The following is a 20,966-nucleotide window of genomic DNA, read 5'->3' on the forward strand; positions in this document are numbered from 1 at the left end:
AGCGCTGTCGAGGCGGCGGCGCCACGGCCGTGCATGAGGCCGATGGCCATGGGCGCTGGTGCCGTCGATTTGCTCCGTTCTCCGCCGTTGTATTGGCCTAACTGCTCTGTGGAAGAGGCGTGGGTGATAACGTGTGAAAGTAAAACGAGAGAGAAGGGAACAAATGATGGGACAATTACTTTGATTGATGAATTTGAGGATATATATACCCTGTTACAAAGACGATTACAAAGAGGCAGTTGCTACAAGTAGCAATCACAAAGAGGCAGTTGCTACAAGTAGCAATCGACATAGCAGGGATTAATCCTTAATTTATTCCTAACAAGTATAAGGCATTTTTTGTAGGCTAATTTAGTGTAAAAAAAACGTCTTATATTCGATACGAAGGGTTCATTACATCATTTGCAAGCTATGCGTTACAATGGCCGAATTTACAAGCAAACGCACACCCAATGCATGCAGTCGTTTGGTGCCGTGGCCTTGCAGAATTTTTAACAGCAAAGTCTACTTGGAGCGTGCGACGAGGACCCGACACATGAAATCTCTAGTTTGCATCTAGTATGATTTACAGTCTGCCAACTAATCTGAAGTTCTGATGTTGCTCAGAGTCCAATTTAAAAGCATAATAGTAGAGCAACGAAGGTGGCTGGCAGCATCAGCTGCTGCCACTGCAACATGGCCGGCGGCTGCCACGACGCGGCGTCTGAGGTCTTGTTGAAGATGCCTTTCGGCGTGCTCCCGCGCCGGCGCGGCGAGCATGTACCATTACCCTGAGCAAAACACACAAATCTCGTGTCATTTTCTCTCTATATAAGAACAGAACACTTTGTCGAAACATGCAGTAAACATGGCAGGCAAGCAGCGGGGCATGTATATTTACAGTGCAGGCAGATATGCTTCCGCATCCACAAACCAGTCCGCCGTTGGCCTTGTCCGTGGCTTCCGCGGCGCCGCCTCGGTCGCTCCTCTGGGTAGGCAGGGTACAACCATGAATCATCAGAAGAAATGAATCTAATCAATCGTGCTCATGTTCATCGTAGGGTAACTAATAACTGATAATAAGGATGTGACACCTTGTAGAAGTCGACGGCGATGAAGTTGGCCCATCTGCCCCCGGACGCGGCGTGGCAGGCGTCGAGCATGCCCAGCAGCTGCGCCGAGTTGTCCTTGCACGCCTCCGGGAAGTTGGGGAGGTCCCGGAAGTAGTTCACCAGCACCAGCGACCTCGACAGGTCGTTCATGGCGGCCGACTCGGCGCGGTTCGGGCACGACCCCTTCACCATCCCTTTGCTCCCATCTGCGGCGCATGGATATTGGATAGATACAAACATCGTCAGGTTCTCCTTCCTAGGTAATCAGTCACGTGTGCAGTCGGATCGATGGTGATGGACGTGCACGTACACTGGTTCTCGACGACGTAGCCCCACTCGTGTGCGAAGCCCTCGGCGGCCTCCTTGGCGGACCTGGAGGTGAAGACGAGGAGGCGGTGGTTGTCGCGGACCATGTCGCTGAGCAGCGGCCAGTCGCCGCCGTTCTTGGGCATGCGCCACACCGGGAACAGGTACGGCGTCAGGCCGGAGGCGTTGAACACCCGGGTGAGCCCCATAGGCGCCTCCACGTAGTCCTCGATGAAGATCGTGATCACCTGCGAGGGGTTCCTCCTAAGGAACACCTCGATCTCCCGGAGCACGTTCACCGCCGGCGTCTGTCCACCGTAACATTGTTACTTTGTCTGTGTCACTGTGTGTGTGTGTGTGTGTTGTGGTCGAGATTGGTCCTAGTAGAGGAGTAGCTTGGTTGGTGCTTACGAATGCGGTGAAGTTTCGGCAGGCGCCTCCGTAGGAGTGGCAGAGCCATATGTCGTTCCGGAAGTCGTACATGTCCAGCATCAGGCCCCTCACGCCGTTCTGCGACGCAAGAAATCCAATTACTTGGACCTAACCCTTGAGCTTGAGAATGGCACCAATTTTACCTTGGGAAATAATTTGAACTGAAGTAATTTCGTCCTGGTCCCGGCCACGGACCACATCGTGTTTATTTCGAATGGACGTGCTACCCGAATTGGAGCACACACCACACGTCTCATCCACACAAGGATACACAATGCAATGTGTGTGGTATGGGCAATGCTTGCAGTTAGTATTGCCGTGCCAACGCTTCAAGCAAAGCGTGTGGGCGTGCACGCAAGCCAGCGACAGAAAAAGACCGGCGCCTGGAGGTGCGCTGCTGCTTGGACACATGGACGAGCCCTCTTTGCCACGTGCTGCGCCCGGGGACACCTCACCCCGCCGCACACTGACAGGTTCTAACACGGACTCCGGTAGATTCGCCGGCCCCACAGGTCAGCAGCTAAACGGAAGAGAGAGCAGAGCGGGAGCGGGGTGGACAGTGGACTCACGCTGAGCTGCTCGGCGATGGTGTCCTGTTGGTTGAACGCCGTGACGATGGTCGTCCCGGTCTGGGACTGGGTGCCGAGCCGCGCGAAGGAGTTGTGCGTCGTCAGCCACGCGTAGCGGTTGAACGGCAGCCCCCGCTCCTTGTTCTGCGGGTCGACGGGGGTCACGCGGGTGCAGCGCGGCCGCACGTTGCCGTCCACCACGCACGTCTCGCAGTGCAGCCCGGCGTCGCAGTTCCGCGACAGCGCGCACGTCTCGCCCACCTGCGGCAGCCGGAGATCATGCCCACGAGAGCGCAGCACAATCACAACCCTCAACGACCAGCCAGCGTAATGTCAGTCCTCAACAACCAGTCAGCGTACCTTCCGAGCGGAGACGACGGCGGGGCGCGAGCACAGCAAGGCGGCGGCGGCGGCGAAAGCCACGGCGAGAAGCACAGTTTCCTTGGCCATCTCAATTCTTCTTGCCGCGCGCGGCCACCCGCCTCCGCCGAGCTCTGCCCCGCGCCGCGCGGCTGGTGCCACGTTCCTCCCGGAGACGGCGGACAGCGGAAGCTTTGTGGTGGAGCAAGCCTGCAAATCCCTGTGTTGTGTGGCTTGTAAGGCCGGACATTCCAGGTTTCGTCGCTTGCTTATGTGTGTGGTTTACGCTCTGTTTTTCCGCGTCGCTGATCTTGGTCCCTCGCTGCGGCGTTTGTCATTGCGCTTGGCCCCCTGTGTCAGTCAGGGGGACGGAGCGGCGCGGTTCAGCTACGTTGGCCAGGCAATGTCGAACAGTCGGAGTATGTTTACCATACCTCGCCATGGAAACCCAGCCCGCACGGCCCAGCCTGAAAAGGCCCGACCCGACGTTGCCCACGGCCATGCTCGGGCCTAGATGCTCGGGCCTAGATTGTTACCGCCCCGCATGGTCTTAGCCGTTGGTATTCTTCATGGAGTAAATTGTTACCGCTCATCATACCAAAATCAACTGATCGAACGGTTATAATTTCCGAGCTTTGCTCCGGTGGTCACACGTCAAAATGAAGTCGAGAGGAGTTTCTTGAAGTCATCCACACACTGCATCTGCTACACACCTTTCACCCCACATGTTGGTGATGAAAAAAGAAATCCATCTAATATCTTTTGTAGCTGCTTTTGGAGTTGATGTAGGGTAAAAGAGATCTCATTTACAGTTTAACTCAAAGACACCAAATGACTTTTATTAGTGTTACTAATCTATGTTATTACCTCCATAACGGGGAGTAACATATGCGTGGTGCCACGCATCATTTCATTTATTAGATTATAGACTGCTCATATTGGCCTGGTATTATAGTGTGAGTAACATATTATGTCACCACATGTCTTTCTTTTCCGCATGAATTACTTGTCACACCATCTATTTTGTCTATATATGTGTGATGTTACCATCTATGTTACTCCCATTATGGTTAGTCTAACTTTAAGAGTAACATAAAGTCTAATTCAACAAATTTGTGTGCGACAATGAGCTTATTAGAAGATAGGTAAATTGAGTAACAAACTAGTTATCATAACATCACATATCCCAAACGAGTCTATAACCTAATAAATAAAGTTATGCATAACACCACAGTTATGTTACTACCCACTATAAAGATAGTAACATAGCCTAGTGTCAGGTGTATGTTACTCTTCATTATGGGTAGTCTTAGACCACTGCAAGGTGACGTGAAAATCCGTGTTGATGGGCGGTTGGAAGACATGGTGATAGAGGTGCTGCGAGCTGCTATCTGTCGGGATGATACTTCCTTTTAGCGATACCGAAATGGAACAAAAAGTACCCACACATGTTTCCTCAGAGGTGATCTTGAGTTATAGAGGGCACGAGAGGAAGGTTCCCTTGAAGCCAGGGTCTCTAGCAAGCTTTTGTTAAAGAAACAATTTCAACTTTTCACCGGATCTAAATTGGTTACCTTGAGTTGAACACTTATAATAATAAGAGGTACGAGTATAAGATCTTAATGCTTACAACCACATATTTGTGTTGGGAGCAAGTAATGATCTTAATTTGTGTGCTGGAAGGCACCATCGAGATGTGCTTGTTACGAACCGAATTGGGGGATGTGTCCTAATAACAACTTGACCAACACGCGCCCTCCATCAAGAATCAATTGTCCAACCGAAGGCCCTATCCTTCTTGCGGGGTTGCCCCGATAATTAAGACTGCAACAACCGGATAAAAGCTTTGAGTGTTTAATAACTACACCTCCTAAATCCTCAGAGATATGATCCATGTTACCGTACTAAACCCTTTTGTCACTCGCGTCTAGGATAACACTTCACGGTCTTCATGCCCTTAGCCTCTCAGTGGTTCGCTCTGCATGATCCTAGGTACGTGCAAGAATGAAGAACGCACACCGGACAAGAGACATCTACGAAACGATTTTATTTCACACAGACGAAATGTTGATTCAAAACTCTTCCATTAATTCCCACAACAAATACAATGGGCTACAAGGATCTTTCATCAACCCATAACTTACCGAACTACTCACGCATGGAGATTAGATCACACGAACAACACATTGAAGAACACATCATGGAGATTGATTGATAATACGTCTTACAATGGATGTTGTGTGTGATGCACGACCAAATGTGATGTGATGAAGGATGAATTATGGTGGTGATGGAAACTATGGAGATGGAAATGGCGGCGAATAGGTTTGATGGAGATGGATGAGGATTGAGGGAGTCCGGTACTAAGGGGTCATCGGGCCGCTTACCTATTTCCATGGACCGGACTCCTCGGCCATTGTAACATCATTATTGGACTCCGGATAAATAAAGTGATGCTATATTCCAGATGGACTTTTCCGAAGACTTGGCGTGTACTCCATGATCATGTGGTGGTCGGCGTGTTCCCTCCTTGATGTAACCGATGTTGTATAACCCTTGCACCCCTGGTATCTATATAAACTAGAAGGCTTTAGTTCATAGGACAAATTAAGCTCATTACTCCTAGGGTTTAGACCACAACATACGATCTCAAGGTAGATCTATGTACTTGATACTTCACCATCAATATAAACAAGAGTAGGACATCAGAGCAAGGTAGCTCACTACTCCTAGGGTTTTACCTCTATCAAGAGAGCCGAACCTCGGTAAACACCGTCTCCTTTGTCTCCTATTACCCACCAATCCAAGCAAGGTTATCAGAATCACGATTCTGTTGTACGATTCTATGAATTTACGATCGGAACAATCTCCTCTGATTCTACAATTTTGGTTTATAGAATCTACGTTTTTATGATCGTGATAATGAAGGTTCTATGATTTGTGATCCTGACATCAGAGCTCCGATCCGATTCAGAATCACGATTCTGACAACCTTGGATCCAAGATCCATAGTTCGGACCCCCTACTCGAGATATGCTGGTTTTGACACTGACATTGGTGCTTTCATTGAGAATTCCACTGAAGGATCATCAGAAGGATCCATGGCTCGCTTGGTCGCTAACGAAGTCATGAGCACCGGGGATATCTTTGTCCCTGACCAGCTCTCCGTGTTCGGCATCATTGCCCCGCATGTCCGCGTGACATTAGTCTTCAACCACCAGTCAGCGTACCTTCCGAGTAGAGACGACGGCGGGGCACGAGAACAGCAAGGCGTCGGTGGTGGCGAAAGCTATGGCGAGAAGCACATTTTCCTTGGCCATCTCAATTCTTCTTGCAGCGCGTGACCACGAGCCTCCGCCAAGCTTTGTCGTGCGCCTCGCAGCTGGTGCTATGTTCCCGTCGGAGACGGCGAACAACGAAAGTTGTGGTGGAGCAAGCCTGCAAATCCCTCTGTTGTGTGGCTTGTAAGGGCGGGCATTCCAGGTTTCGTAGCTTGCTTATGTGTGTGGTTTACGCTCTGGTTTTCCGCATCGCTGATCTTGGTTACTCGCTGCGGCATTTGTCATTGCGCTTGGCCCCATGTGTCAATCAGGGGGATAGAGCGATGGTAGGGCGCGGACTTATTCAGTCGGGGTGGTCAGGTGCAATGTCAAACAGTCTTTACGAATAACAATATTGATAAACCCTTATTAACTCGGACAGATGAAAATAAGATTTTATCTGTGTCATTCATGGATAAAAAGATGTTTGAGGCAATATCGCAGATGAAAAATAATAAGTCACCGGGTCTAGATGGAATTCCAACATCATTTTATAAGAAATACTGGCATATTATTAAGGGTGACCTTATACCAATGTTTCACGACTTCTTTAATGGCCAATGCCAGCTATTTGACCTAAACTTTGAAACAATAACATTGTCGCCAAAGAAGACAAAAACAATGCATATTGAGCAGTTCAGACCGATATGTGTGCTTAATGTGAACTTTATCTTTTTAAAAAAGTTGGTACAAACTGAGTGACATGGATTGCACAGAGTGTGGTGCAACCAACTAGGTCAGCTTTCATGCCGGGCAGACACATGCTAGAGGGTGTGGTCATCCTACATGAAACATTACATGCTATACACTCGAGAAAACTACATGGGGTGATTTTTAAGGTGGATTTTGGAAAAGCGCGTGATCAGGTTAAATGTCCATTTCTTCAACAAGCCTTACACATGAAGGGATTCGATGATGCATGGAGGAAGTAGGTCGATTTTATGGTACAAAACAACAACATCGGAATTAAAGTAAACGATGACATAAGTCACTACTAGATGCAAAATGGTCTATGTCAGGAGGACCCCATGTCACCTATATTGTTCAATGTAGTGATAGACATGTTGGCAATTCTCATATGTAAAGCTAAGGAGGACGGACAAGGAGGAGGACTAGTGCCACATCTTGTTGATGATGGGGTGTCCATACTACAATACGGTGATGACGATATCATTTTCATGGAACATGATATGGCAAAGGCCAGGAAGATGAAGCTTGTGCTATGCCTATTTGAACAATTCTTGGGTCCGAAGATTAATTTTACAAAAGTCAATTGTTCTGCTTTGGGAGAGCCAACGAAGAACAAGAAGCTTATAGCCAAATGTTCGTATGTGATCTGGGTATCCCACCGTTTAGTTATTTTGGAATACCAATTCACCATCACAAGCTTTGTAATAAGGAATGGAAGTGTATTGAAGATAGATTTGAAAAAACTAAGCTGCTTGAAGGGCAAGCTTATGTCTTATGAAGGACGAATGGTACTGATAAACTCAGTACAAACGAGTGCTGTTCCTTCTATATTTCTTTGAAGTACCTCTAGGGGTACGTAAAATGTTAGATTTTTATTGATCATGATTTTTTGGCAAAACAATGAAATGAAGGGAATATACAAGCCTACTAAATGAGAAATTATTTGTAGATGAGAGGACTAGGGGGCTAGGCATTGAGAATTAAGAGGTACAAAACAGGTGCCTCTCGGTGTCAAAACCGACTAATCTCGAGTAGGGGGTCCGAACTGTGGATCTTTGGTCGATGGGTAACAAGAGACGAAGAAGACGGTGTTTTTACCCAAGTTCGGGCCCTCTTGATGGATGTAAAACGCTACGTCCTACTCTTGTTGTTATTGATGGAATAGTACAAAGTACAAAGTTGATCTAGTGCGAGATCAGATGTTGTGGTCTAAACCCTAATCGTGATGAGCTTAATGTGCACTATGAACTAGAGCCCCCTGGCTTATATAGATACCAGGGATATCTGGGTTACACAAGGTTGGTTACAATAGAGAATGAATATGTCGATTACTACGTCACCTTGGATTGCATGCCAAGTCTTTGGACGAGTCCATCCGGAGTCCGATAATCCTACTCACGGTTGAATAGGCCCGAGAGTACGGCCCATGAGAATAGGTAGATGATACTTCTCCAACGTATCTACTTTTCTAAACTCTTTTGCCCTTGTTTTGGACTCTAATTTGCATGATTTGAATGGAACTAACCCGGACTGCCGCTGTTTTCAACAGAATTGCCTTGGTGTTATTTTTGTGCATAAATAAAAGTTCTCGGATTGACCTAAAACTTTACGGAAATTTTTTTCTGGATTTAATAAAAAATACTGGTAAAAGAATCTACCGGAGAGGGGCCACCCCAAGGCCACAAGCCTGCAGGGCGCCCCCTAGGCCACGCCCCTGGCTTGTGGGGTCCCTGAGGCTCCACCGGCCTCGTTTCCACTTCTATATATTCCTATGTGTGGAGCAAAAAATCAGAGAGAAGAGTTCATCGCATTTTATGATACAGAGCCACCGCCACCTCCTATTCTTCCTAGGGAGGGCAGATCTGGAGTCTGATTTGGGCTCCAGAGAGGGGAAATCGACGCCGTCATCATCACCAACCATCCTTTATCACCAATTTCATGATGCTCTCCATCGTTCGTGAGTAATTCCATCGTAGGCTTGTTGGACGGTGATGGGTTGGATGAGATCTATCATGTAATTGAGTTAATTCTGTTAGGGTTTGATCCCTAATATCCATTATGTTCTGCGATTGATGTTGCTATGACTTTGCTATGCTTAATGCTTGTCACTAGGGCCCGAGTGTCATGATTTCAGATCTGAACCAATTATGTTTTCATGAATATATATGTGTTATTGATACTATCTTGCAAGTTATAGACACATATTATGAGTTATAATCCGCATCCCCAAGGGTGACAATAACTGGGATTCTTTCCGATGATTACCATAGTTTGAGGAGTTCATGTATTGACTAAGTGCTAATGCTTTGGTCCGGTTCTCTATTAAAAGGAGGCCTTAATATCCCTTAGTTTCCATTAGGACCCCGCTGCCACGGGAGGGTTGAACAAAAGATGTCATGCAAGTTCTTTTTCATAAGCACGTATGACTATATATGGAATACATGCCTACGTTACATTGATGAATTGGAGCTAGTTCTGTATCACCCTATGTTATGACTGTTGCATGATGAATGCTATCCGACATAATTATCCATCAATGATACATTGCCTACGAGCTTACCACATATTTATCTTTGCTAAGTTACTTTTTCGTTGCTATTGTTACAATCACTACAAAACTGCTACTGTTACGTTTGTCACTGTTACCGTTACTTCCATACAACTTTGCTGCAGATATTAAGTCTTTCAGGTCTGGTTGAATTGACAACTCAGCTGCTAATACTTGAGAATATTTTTTGGCTCCCCTTGCGTCGAATCAATAAATTTGGATTGAATACTCTACCCTCGAAAATTGTTGCGATCCCCTATACTTGTGGGTAATCGAGACCTTTTTCTCGCCCCGTTGCCGGGGAGCATAACTTTATTCCCTGAGTCACTTGGGATTTATATCTGTTGATCACAATGAAGAATCTAAAAGACGCTAAAACCAAGATCTAACCTTCAACTACGAGGGCAGGTAAGGAACTGCCATCTAGCTCTGCGCTTGATTCACCGTGTGTTATGAGTAAATTTGCGACACCGCCACGTGCTACTGAATCTGATATGTCGCAAGTAATTGATGATGCTACTTATGCTGTGCATGATGCTTATGATGATACTTTGCTTGATACCACTCTGCCACTTGGTGAAATTCTTGATGAACAAATTGCTAGAGTGAATGCTGAAACTGATAATATTGCTGAATCTTATGAAACTAAACACTATGATTCACCTGCTAGACCTAGCTCTCCTAGATACGAATTTCCTGATATACCCTAGGGTTATGTTATGGAAGGAGAAGTAGCTAGGGACTTTCTTGCTTGTAAGGATATAGATGATCTTAAGAAATTGCTATGCAAGTGGAAGAAAAAAAATCTTTGAATGCTAGAATGCGATATGATCCCAAGTTTGCTACTTTACCTATCTGTGTTACTGATAAGGATTATGAATTCGCTGTCGATCCTGAGCTTATTACTTTAGTAGAATCTGATCCTTTTTATGGTTATGAATCTGAAACTGTTGTGGCACACCTTACTAAATTGAATGATATAGCCACCCTATTTATTCATGAGGAAAAAATTAATTATTATTATATTCTTAAGCTGTTTCCATTCTTATTAAAGGGTGATGCTAAGATATGGTTTAATTGTCTTGCTCTTGGTTGTGTGCATAGTCCCCAAGATATGATTTAGTACTTCTCTGAAAAATATTTTCATGCCCATAAGAAATAAGATGCCTTGCTAGAAATATTTAACATTGTGCAAATTGAAGAAGAGAGTCTCCCACAAGCTTGGGGGAGGCTTCTCCAGTTACTTAATGCTTTGCCTGATCACCCTCTCAAGAAAAATGAAATACTTGATATCTTTTATAATGGACTAACCGATGCTTCTAGGGACCACCTAGATAGTTGTGCTGGTTGTGTTTTGAGGGAACGAACTGTTGAACAAGATAAACTACTATTGAATAATATATTGAGCAATGATAATGCTTCGACTATTCCGGAGCCACCTCCGAAACCAACTCCGAAGAAAAGAGGTATTCTATTCCTTAGTCCTGAAGATATGCAAGAGGCAAATAAATCTATGAAAGAAAAAGGTATTAAAGCTGAAGACGTTAAGAATCTTCCACCTATTGAAGAAATACATGGTCTTGATAACCCAACACACGTAGTAGAGGTAAATTCTCTTCGTAGATTTGATGAAGGTGATATTCCTTATAATAAGTCTGCTAGCCAATGCTTGGATGAATTTGATAACTTTGTTGTTAAACAAGAAAATTTCAATGCTTATGTTGGTAGACAATTAAAGCATAATGCTTACATGCTTGATTGCTTGGGTGATTATATGAGTAGAACTGTTAATGAAATTAGGCTTATTAGTAGACATGCTTCCATGGTAACTACTCAAGTAGAACAGATACTTAAGGCACAAAATGATTTGCTCAATGAGATGACTAGTAAGAACAATGATCATTCTGTTAGAGTTGTGACTAGAGGTGGTAGACTCATGAACCTCTGTATCTTGAGGGCCATCGTAAGAGAGTTTATCAATATTCTCAGAGAGATAATATTAATGTACCTGGTCCTTTTAATAAAAACAAAAGGAATTATGATAGGACTTTGCATGCTGCTAGTGAACCTATTATAGAGTCACATGAAAACCCAAATGATATCTCTATTTCTGATGCTGAGACACAATCTGATAATGAACACAAACCTAGTGATAATATTAATGATGATGTTCATGTCGATGCTCAACCAAGTAATGACAATGATGTGGAGATTGAACCTACCGTCGGTCTTGATAACCCACAACCTAAGAATAAGAGATATGACAAAAGAGATTTTTTGCTAGGAAGCATGGTAGAGAAAGAGAACCATGGGTTCAGAAATCCATGCCCTTTCCTCCTAAACCATCCAAGAAAAAGGATGATGAGGATTTTGAGCGCTTTGCTGAAATTCTGAGACCTGTCTTTTTACGTATCTGTTTAACTTATATTCTGGAAATGTCTCCTTATGCTAAGTACATGAAAGATATTGTTACAAAGAAAATAAATATACCCGAAGCTGAGATTTCCACCATGCTAGCTAATTATACGTTTAAGGGTGGAATACCAAAGGAACTGGGAGATCCCGGAGTACCTACTATACCGTGCTCTATTAAAAGAAATTATGTTAAAACTGCTTTATGTGACCTTGGAGCTGGTGTCAGTGTTATGCCTTTCTCTTTATATCGTAGACTTGATTTGAGTAAGTTGGCACCTAGTGAAATCTCTCTGCAAATGGCTAATAAATCAACTGCTTTACCCATCGTATTTCTGAGGATGTGCATGTTGTAGTTGCAAACGTTACTATCCTAAAGGAATTTATTATTCTTAAATTCCCTAGGACGATAGTTGTCGATCATCCTTGGTAGAGCCTTTTTGAATACTGCAGGGGCTATTATTGATTGCAACAAAGGCAATGTCACTTTTCATGTTAATGGTAATGAGCATACGGTACACTTTCTCAAGAATCAATCTCAAGTTCATAGTATCAACTCCATTGAGATTTTTTCAACATTTACTATTGGAGACTTTGAATTCCCTCCCCCTACTGTCAAGAAGAAATATGATATACTTATTGTTGGGGACATGCATATCCCCATTGAGGTAACCTAGTGTTATTCAAAGGTTCTCTGGTTCCATGTCATTCGGATTTTTTTTATCAATAAGACTTGATCAACCTTATTGATGGATTATTTTTATGGGCATGAGATGGATGAATTTAGAAAGCACAACCTTTTGTACCCAACCTTTATTTTCTGTTCCTTAGTTTCAATTTAATAAAAATGCTATTATTTTTCTGTTTTTCATTTTATCCGTGCAATTGAAAAATGACCCGAAAATAAAAGTTCTCAGAACGCTGTGAAAATTAAGTATGATTTTTTCTGGAATATTTAAGAATTTTTGGCACTAAGATTACATGAGGTGACTGCACCAGTGGGCCACAAGCCTGCAGGGCGCGACCACCCCCCTAGGCGCGCCTCCTGGCTTGTGGGTCCCACACGGGGCCCCTTCATTTATTCCAGTACCCATCCACTCCTTCTCCCCCGAGAAAAATCCCACCATTGCTCAAACGCATGTTTTAGCTCATCTTGCTGACATTTTCGGTCTCCTTGCTCAAAGTTTCATTTGCAAAACTGTTTTAGGGGATTCTTCATCGGTATGTGACTCCTCCAATGGTCCTATTAGTTTCTGTTCTAGTGCTTTATATATTGAAAGATCTTGTTGATGTGGTGACCTTGTTCTTGAGCTTGAATGTCAAATTTGTGGGGTTCGAGGTAGTTTGGATGCATGATATAGCTTCTAGGCACTTGTGGGAATAGTTACTATAAGCTTTGATTGAGATATGTTCATTTTTATGTGGAGTCACTAAAAAATTCAGATTTATTTTTTACAGAAAGGAAAGATGAGGAGATTATTGAGAGGCTCTTTAAGCCGGGGTTCTAAAGAAAATGAAAATGAGAAGCCTAGATACAATATTCCTTGCAGAGTGGAAGTTCAACCATGTGATGACCAAGTGAGGCATTCTTAAGGGCAACCGGAATTTATGAAGATTTCTACTATCTAGCAGAAAATACACGCATCACCAATTTCTTCAACGATAAGTGTGACCAGTATCTCCTACTTACTAATACTTTCATGCAAAATTTTCACTTTTATCCTAGGAAGAATCCTCCCACGGCAGAATTTCATTTATATGATGTGCATAAGAAAATGTCACTTTATGATTTTTGCAATTTTTGCAAAATACCTTTTGAGGGCAGCATGAGTGAACCACGTCCTAGAGAGATGGAGGATTTTATTTCCGCAATCACTGTAGGGGAAGAGAGAGGGGTATCAAAGGCAAGAGCGGCCATCGTACACTTTCCTATTCTATGTTACTATTCATTATTTGCACGGAGTTGTTTAGTTGGTCGCGGCGAGAGTGGAAGCCTCAGTGCTCCCGACCTCACTATTCTGTGCCACGCTTTATTTGCTGATAGAACTATTAGCCTGGACGCTATAGTGGCCCAATGGTTGAACTTAAACCGTTCGAAGGGCCCTATATTCAGAGGTATCTATGCATCTCGTCAAGCTAAACACTTTGATATACCCATTAGGCTTGAGGAGGAATAGGAAATGCTACTTCCTATAAGATATATAGATTATGATACGATGGTAGCACATGGTTTTATTAAGAAAGACAATAATAAGAGGATGCTTTATAACTTAGTATTTAGTCAGGATACTTGTGAGATTATTACTTTGCCTGCTTCTTATTTGTTCGATATCCATTCAAGCAGGTACACTATTATGGCCGAGGACATTTACAATTATTGGGGCCTCTCGCAACCCCGAGCACCTGAGCTTGCACCAGCTCTCGATCCGTATCAGGTTCCAGTTTTTCAGTGGGAGCCGCAGGAGCTCGCAAACCGATGGATCCCTCGGTATCCTCCGGAGTATCGAGGAGAGGGTTATTTCCAGCCATGGCCTTAGACCAACTTAGGCCAAAAGCCTAAACTTGGGAGAGTACGTATTTCTCACCGACATTACATTCATGTTCACACTCTCATTCCAGTTGTCGGTGTTCATACTTTTTCCTTGTATCATCCGTTGTAGTTTATTTCTTCCTTTTTTTTCTTCTTGTGTGTTTCATTAACCTTGAGAAAACCCAAAAAATTAATTCTAGCTTTACCTTCTAGTTTGTTTTGTTGTAGTGTTAAAAGAAAACCCAAAAAGATTTTTTCGTTCTTCTTTTGCCTGTTGCGGGCTTTTTCGTGTAAATAATTTTTCTTTCTTCTTTGGGTCGTAAGGAGAAGTCCATGATGGCATGATGAGTGGCTCTCACATTCATTATAGTTTATCTATCAGAGAGTCCATACTACCTTGTCTTCTCCTTTGAGTTATTGCTTGCAGATTCCAGCTTAATCCATTGCACGTACACTATTATTATTATTATTATTTTTCACACCGTTCGGACGTGCAAGTGAAAGGCAATAATGATGATATATGATGAAGCGACAGAGATGGAGAAAAGTTGGTATGAACTCGACCTATTTTGTTTTTGTAAATATGATTTGCTCATCATTCTGGATTCAGCTCGTTATGGATTGAACATGTTTGCAATGAGAATTAGAGATTATAGTTACTTATGCCATGCTTAATTAGCTAGGAGTGAATAATGGTTTGTCTTGAGTGCCAACATGCATATTAAAATGGTTGTGATGTAGTATGATGGAATGGTATCCTCCTCCGAATGATTCGAGTGGCTTGACTTGGCACATATTCACGCATGCAGTTGAAACAAAAGCAACATAGCCTTTACGATGTTTATATTCATGGTGATTTATAACCTACTCATACTTGCACTCAATGTTGGTTAATATCAAAGCATGTTTATGACTGTTGCTGCTCTCTAGATGGTCACTTCCCAGTCTTTTGCTAGCCTCCACTCGTACTAAGTGGAATACTGCTTGTGCATCCATTTCCATAAACTCAACGTTATTCCACATGAGTCCACCATACCTACCTATATGCGGTATTTTCCTGCCGTCCCAAGTAAACTTGCATGTGCCATTCTCTAAACCTTCAAATAAATATTCTGTTTTTGTGCCCGAATCGCTCATGTAGTGACTAGGGGTTGTCAGTATTTTCCATGCCAGGTGGGTTATTCTCAATATATGTGTTGATTCAATATCATGCACGAGAAAGTGGGTGGTAATCGGGATGCCCAGTTCCATGCTCAAAAGTCAAATCAAAATTTAATGAAACAAAACTCCCCCAAGATTGTTGTTTGTATGGACGGTACCCGTGGATTTGGCCCGTCGTGGAACGTGATCGATTGGTGGAGGGGGAGTAAAAACTTTACTATTATGCTTGGAAACTGCCTATAATGTATTTGGCAAGGAAGATATTGAGATCTCTTAGTTGTTATGTTGACAATGAAAGCATACCACCCAAAATTTTGATTCATCCCTATTTTAAAAGCTCGAGCTCTAGCACCTCTGCAAATCAATGCTTCCCTCTGCGAAGGGCCTATCTATTTTATTTACTGTTGAGTCATCCTCTTCTTATAAAAAGGCACTAGTTAGAGAGCACATCCATCATTTGTATGCTTTGCTATTAATTGATATTGAGTATGAGTATGACTGGATCTCTTTTACCCTGAATTATAATGTCTAGTCAGTCCTCGTTCTTTGGAGGTGCTCTGCGTTTATGTTTTGCGGTCTCAGAAAGGGCTAGTGAGATACCAGTTTATCATATTGTATTATGATTGTTTTGATTAAATTGTTGTCATATGAGACTGATTATTATTGCTTGCTAGTTGATTATGCCATTGATATAAGTAAATATGACACCTAAAATATCATTGTGAATATGGTTAGTCTATAATCTGAGCTGAAAATCTGAAAATAAGTTAGACATATATACAACAACAAGATCAAACAGAGTTTGTAAAAGTTTTTCTTTATCACTTTTAGTTTATCAACTGAATTCCTTGAGGACAAGCAAAGGTTTAAGCTTGGGGGAGTTTATACGTCTCCAACGTATCTACTTTTTCAAACTCTTTTGCCCTTGTTTTGGACTCTAATTTGCATTATTTGAATGGGACTAACTCGGACTAACGCTGTTTTCAGCAGAATTACCTTGGTGTTATTTTCATGCAGAAATAAAAGTTTTTGGATTGACCTGAAAATTTACGTAGAATATTTCTGGATTTAATAAAAAATACTCGCAAAAGAATCTACCGTAGAGGGGCCACCCCAAGCCACAAGCCTGCAGGGCACGGCCCCCTAGACCGCGCCCCTTGGCTAGTGGGGTCCCTGAGGCTCCATCGACCTTGTTTCCACTTCTATATATTCCTATCTGCGGTGAAAAAAAATCAGAGATAAGAGTTCATCGCGTTTTACGATACGGAGCCGCCCCAACTTCCTGTTCTTCGTGGGGAGGGCAGATCTGGAGTCTGATTTGGGCTCCGGAGAGGGGAAATCGACGCCGTCGTCATCACCAACCATCCTTCATCACCAATTTCATGATGCTCTCCATCGTTCGTGAGTAATTCCATCGTAGGATTGCTGGACGGTGATGGGTTGGATGAGATCTATCATGTAATCGAGTTAGTTCTGTTAGGGTTTGATCCCTAGTATCCATTATATTCTGAGATTGATGTTGCTATGACTTTGCTATGCTTAATTCTAGTCACTAGGGCCGGAGTGCCATCATTTCTGATCTGAACCTATTATGTTTTCATGAATATATATGTGTTCTTGATCCTATCTTGCAAGTTATAGACACCTATTACGAGTTATGGTCCGCATCCCCAGCGTGACAATAACTGGGATTCTTTCCGATGATTACCGTAGTTTGAGGAGTTCATGTATTCACTAAGTGCTAATGCTTTGGTCCGGTTTTCTATTTAAAGGAGGCCTTAATATCCCGTAGTTTCCATTAGGACCGTGCTACCACGGGAGGGCAGGAAAAAGATGCCATGCAAGTTCTTTTCCATAAGCACGTATGACTATATATGGAATACAAGCCTACGTTACATTGATGAATTTGAGCTAGTTCTGTATCACCCTATGTCATGACTGTTGCATGATGAATGCCGTCCAACATAAGTATCCATCACTGATCCATTGCCTACGAGCTTCCCACATATTGATATTTGCGAAGTTACTTTTCCGTTGCTATTGTTACAATCACTACAAAACTGCTACTCTTACGTTTGTCACCGTTATCGTTACTTCCATACTACTTTGCTGCAGATATTAAGTCTTTCAGGTGTGGTTGAATTGACAACTGAAAGGACCACGATGATGCCTAGAGGGGGGTGAATAGGCTATTTAAAAACTTCTTCGGATTTGGCTTAAACCTAATGCGGAAATAAACTAAGAGGATACTTTTCAAGCACAAATCCTAAATGCAATAGGCACCACAACGTGCACCAATAACACGATCTACCAAGATGGACACAACACAATTACTAACAAGCACAAGTAAGTTACACAAACTTACTTGAGCTATATCACACGACGAGTATGTGAACGACACAAGATACTAGATCACACTATAGCACACGATATATCAAAAGCCGCAAGTGTGAACGTGTGGATATAGAGGGTATGCTTGAACGGTTAATCTTGTACAAAGAAATAGCCAACACAATATAATGAGCACAAACAATATGCAATGTATGTATGCTCAAGTAACACAAGTAAACCACAAGTAAGGAGTTAGGGTTAGGGATAACCAAGGTCACTGACACAAAAATGTATCCCGATGTTCACTTCCTTGGAGGGAAGCTAGTCACCGTTAGAGAGGTGAATGTTACCACGAAGGCACACCAACACCATGAAGGCTCACCCTATTCTCCCTTTGAGATAACACCACGAAGGCGTTTCTCAACCACTAGTGGTAAGCCTTCGAGGTGGCTTCCAAACCCTCACTAACTTTTCCGGGGGTAATCACACGGATTGATTCCTCTCCAAAGAACTCCTACCGCCTAGGAGTCTCCAACCTCCAAGAGTAACAAGATCACGGGGAATGCTCAAATCTCAAATAGCTTGGGTTGAGAGGAGGAGAGGGAGACAATCTATCTTTTGATTGGAACAACTCTCAAAGGGGCTCACAAATGCTCTTGGGATCTAAGATTTGGGGTGAGCAAATGTGTGTGAGGTAGAAATGTGTTCTTACGAAGATATGCCTGTGTTGGGCCCCCTCACATGAAGTGGGAGGGGGGTATATATAGTGGGGATACAAAAGTAACCGTTGGGGTCACTTAAGTCACTCAGTGGTCGGACGTCCGACGGTTTCCGGACGTCCGGATGGCCACACAGGCCGGACGTCCGACAGGTGTCGGACGACCGAGGAAGTGTTCATATCAGTTGGCCACTGTATAGTCGAACAGGGATCGGATGTCCGAGAGTACGACTCTGTTCAAGAGCACCAGATTTCCGAAAGAGGTCGGACGTCCGGCCCTCGAACGACCGGAGGAAGCCGGAAGTCCGAGGTTTTTGACTCTGGTGCAATGCTCCGGAAATCCGAAAGGGGTCGGACGTCCGGCCCTCGGACGTCCGAAAGAAGCCGGATGTCTGAGAAGTTGACTCTGGTATAGGGCTCCGGTTTTCCGAAGTGGTCGGGCGTCCTGAGGAAGCCGGATGTCCAAGATTTTGACTCTGGTATAAGGCTCCGGTTTTCCGAAGTGGTCGGGCGTCCGGCCCTCGGATGTCCGGAGGGAGCCGGATGTTCGAGGCTTTGGTTTTGTTTTGGAATCAAACAAGAGTAGAGGAGATGTGGCTTGAGCAGAGAAGTAGAGATGTAGTTTTGAGCAAATTTATCGCAATACCCAGTGATCCCCTCTTAATAGTGTGGGATCCCTAAAGACTCAAGAATCATAAAAATAAGGGGTACTGATGATCTATACTTGCGTGTATACTTTTATTCACTGATCATCACTCCGCACCACTAACGTCAAAGGATCTGATACCTTTGAGTTAGACTTTCACTTGAGCTTGGTGTTGTTGTTCCTTCTTGACTCAAGTTGAAAGCAAGACATGATGAAGTCTTCAAGAAGCTCTCCCATACACAATGTGGAAAGCCTAGCTTGTGTATTCGTCTTCATCTGTCCACCATGTGAGCATCCACAACATTCAAGCATGTAGTACTCAGGAATGCTTATCTTGATCTTGTCCTTGTTAGCACATGAGCTTGTCCTTATCAACACATGATCATTAACAACAGCTTAAAGGGGATTAGTGATTAGTTATCTATATGTGTGTTGTTAGCAACACCAAAACACGATTAAGGGCATGACTGCACTTTCAACAACTCAACTGGTAATACTCGATAATATTCTTTGGCTCCCCTTGTGTCGAATCAATAAATTTGGGTTGAATACTCTACCCTCGAAAAATGTTGCGATCCCCTATACTTGTGAGTTATCAGTAGACGAACCAAGGACCCCTAGTCCTGGACTCCCTCAGTAGCCCCTGAACTAGCCTCCAACGTTGTAGTTAGGCTCACCATCTCCTTGTTTCTTATGTCTTCGGCTTGCGAGGTGAGTTCCATCTTGTATTCAGCTGATCCTTTTCCCCATTGTTCCTTCATTTACGACTGACGTTGCAGGGCCAACAAAAAATGAATATTTTCCTTTCATAGAGTTAACAACCTCCTCGATTCCCGCGCACTAATGAAAATAAGTGGTTCCCTCCTAAAGAAAAGAAGTTACACACCATATAACCTATGCGTGCCCCCATAAACTCTCCTCACCCCCTCCAATGCGTCGAGAAGGACACCAGAGAAACAAAGACATGGCGAGTTGGGACTGTCCCAGGCTCATCCTCGCGCCCTCATGGCTCTCCCCATGAGATTGGGTCAGTTGTCCAGTCTCGTGCCTCCGTCTGCGCGAGCTTGAGGTGCAAGGGTATTTTCCTGACTCAGATCTGGCACCCACTCACCTCGGGACCTCTACTAACGGTGAGGCCTTCACAAAGAGATTCCCTATTCCCAACACGTTGGAGAGCGTATGCTTCGTTCCCTTCCTCTTATGAGGCATGGGCTTCCCCATTCATCCCTTTCTACGGGGCCTGTTGGAGTCTTACGGGGTCCAACTTCATCACCTTACCCCCAGATCCATCCTCCACATAGCGGGGTTCGTCGCTCTTTGCGAGATGTTCCTGGGTTGCGAAGCCCATTTTGAATTATGGAAGAAGTCTTTCTGCCTCGTCCCCAAACTGAGGGCGGGACTATTTATGAAGGAGGAGGAGCCAAAGTATGGCGCATAGCTGGGATTGGGTATCCCGTAGGGACCTCGAAGGTAGGTTCTTAAGAGTGGACCTCAGAGTGGTTCTACATCGAAGATGTGCCTCTGTTTGACCCCGTCCGGAGGGGTCTGCCCGAATTCTCGTCTACCACTCTTAGGAAGTGCTTCAACTAGCGTCCAAGAAGCCCTTACAAAGAAGATGGTCCGGAGCTAAGATAGTTGGTTGCCAAGGTAAAGTTATTGACACACTTCCGACTTACCATGACTCATGTAATGGTCGATTCCAACAAAGGTCCCATCCACTTTGGCAATTCAATGGTCTGAGTGACGCTACTAGATACAAGCGGGAGGTCCGGCTGATCCGGCGGCATTAGCTGCCATATTGGTCGACCTTTATAAAGGAGAAAAGGAAGACTTTATCAGTGAGAACACCAAG

General features: G+C 44.0%; 1 protein-coding gene across 1 annotated transcript; it reads right to left on the reverse strand.

Annotated features, from left to right (window-relative positions):
* Window positions 1-350: 350 nt before the first annotated feature.
* LOC123426732 (PI-PLC X domain-containing protein At5g67130-like) lies at window positions 351-3,075 on the reverse strand. The gene is made up of 7 exons (XM_045110606.1): window positions 2,759-3,075; window positions 2,399-2,659; window positions 1,809-1,907; window positions 1,402-1,705; window positions 1,074-1,297; window positions 881-967; window positions 351-770 (listed from the first exon to the last, which is right to left on the reverse strand). The coding sequence occupies exons 1-7, from the start codon at window positions 2,846-2,848 to the stop codon at window positions 615-617; spliced, it is 1,221 nt and encodes a 406-aa protein (XP_044966541.1). The 5' UTR covers window positions 2,849-3,075; the 3' UTR covers window positions 351-614.
* Window positions 3,076-20,966: the final 17,891 nt, after the last annotated feature.

Source organism: Hordeum vulgare, chromosome 2H (assembly GCF_904849725.1).
Source record: "Hordeum vulgare subsp. vulgare chromosome 2H, MorexV3_pseudomolecules_assembly, whole genome shotgun sequence".
NCBI classification, from domain to species: Eukaryota; Viridiplantae; Streptophyta; class Magnoliopsida; order Poales; family Poaceae; genus Hordeum; species Hordeum vulgare.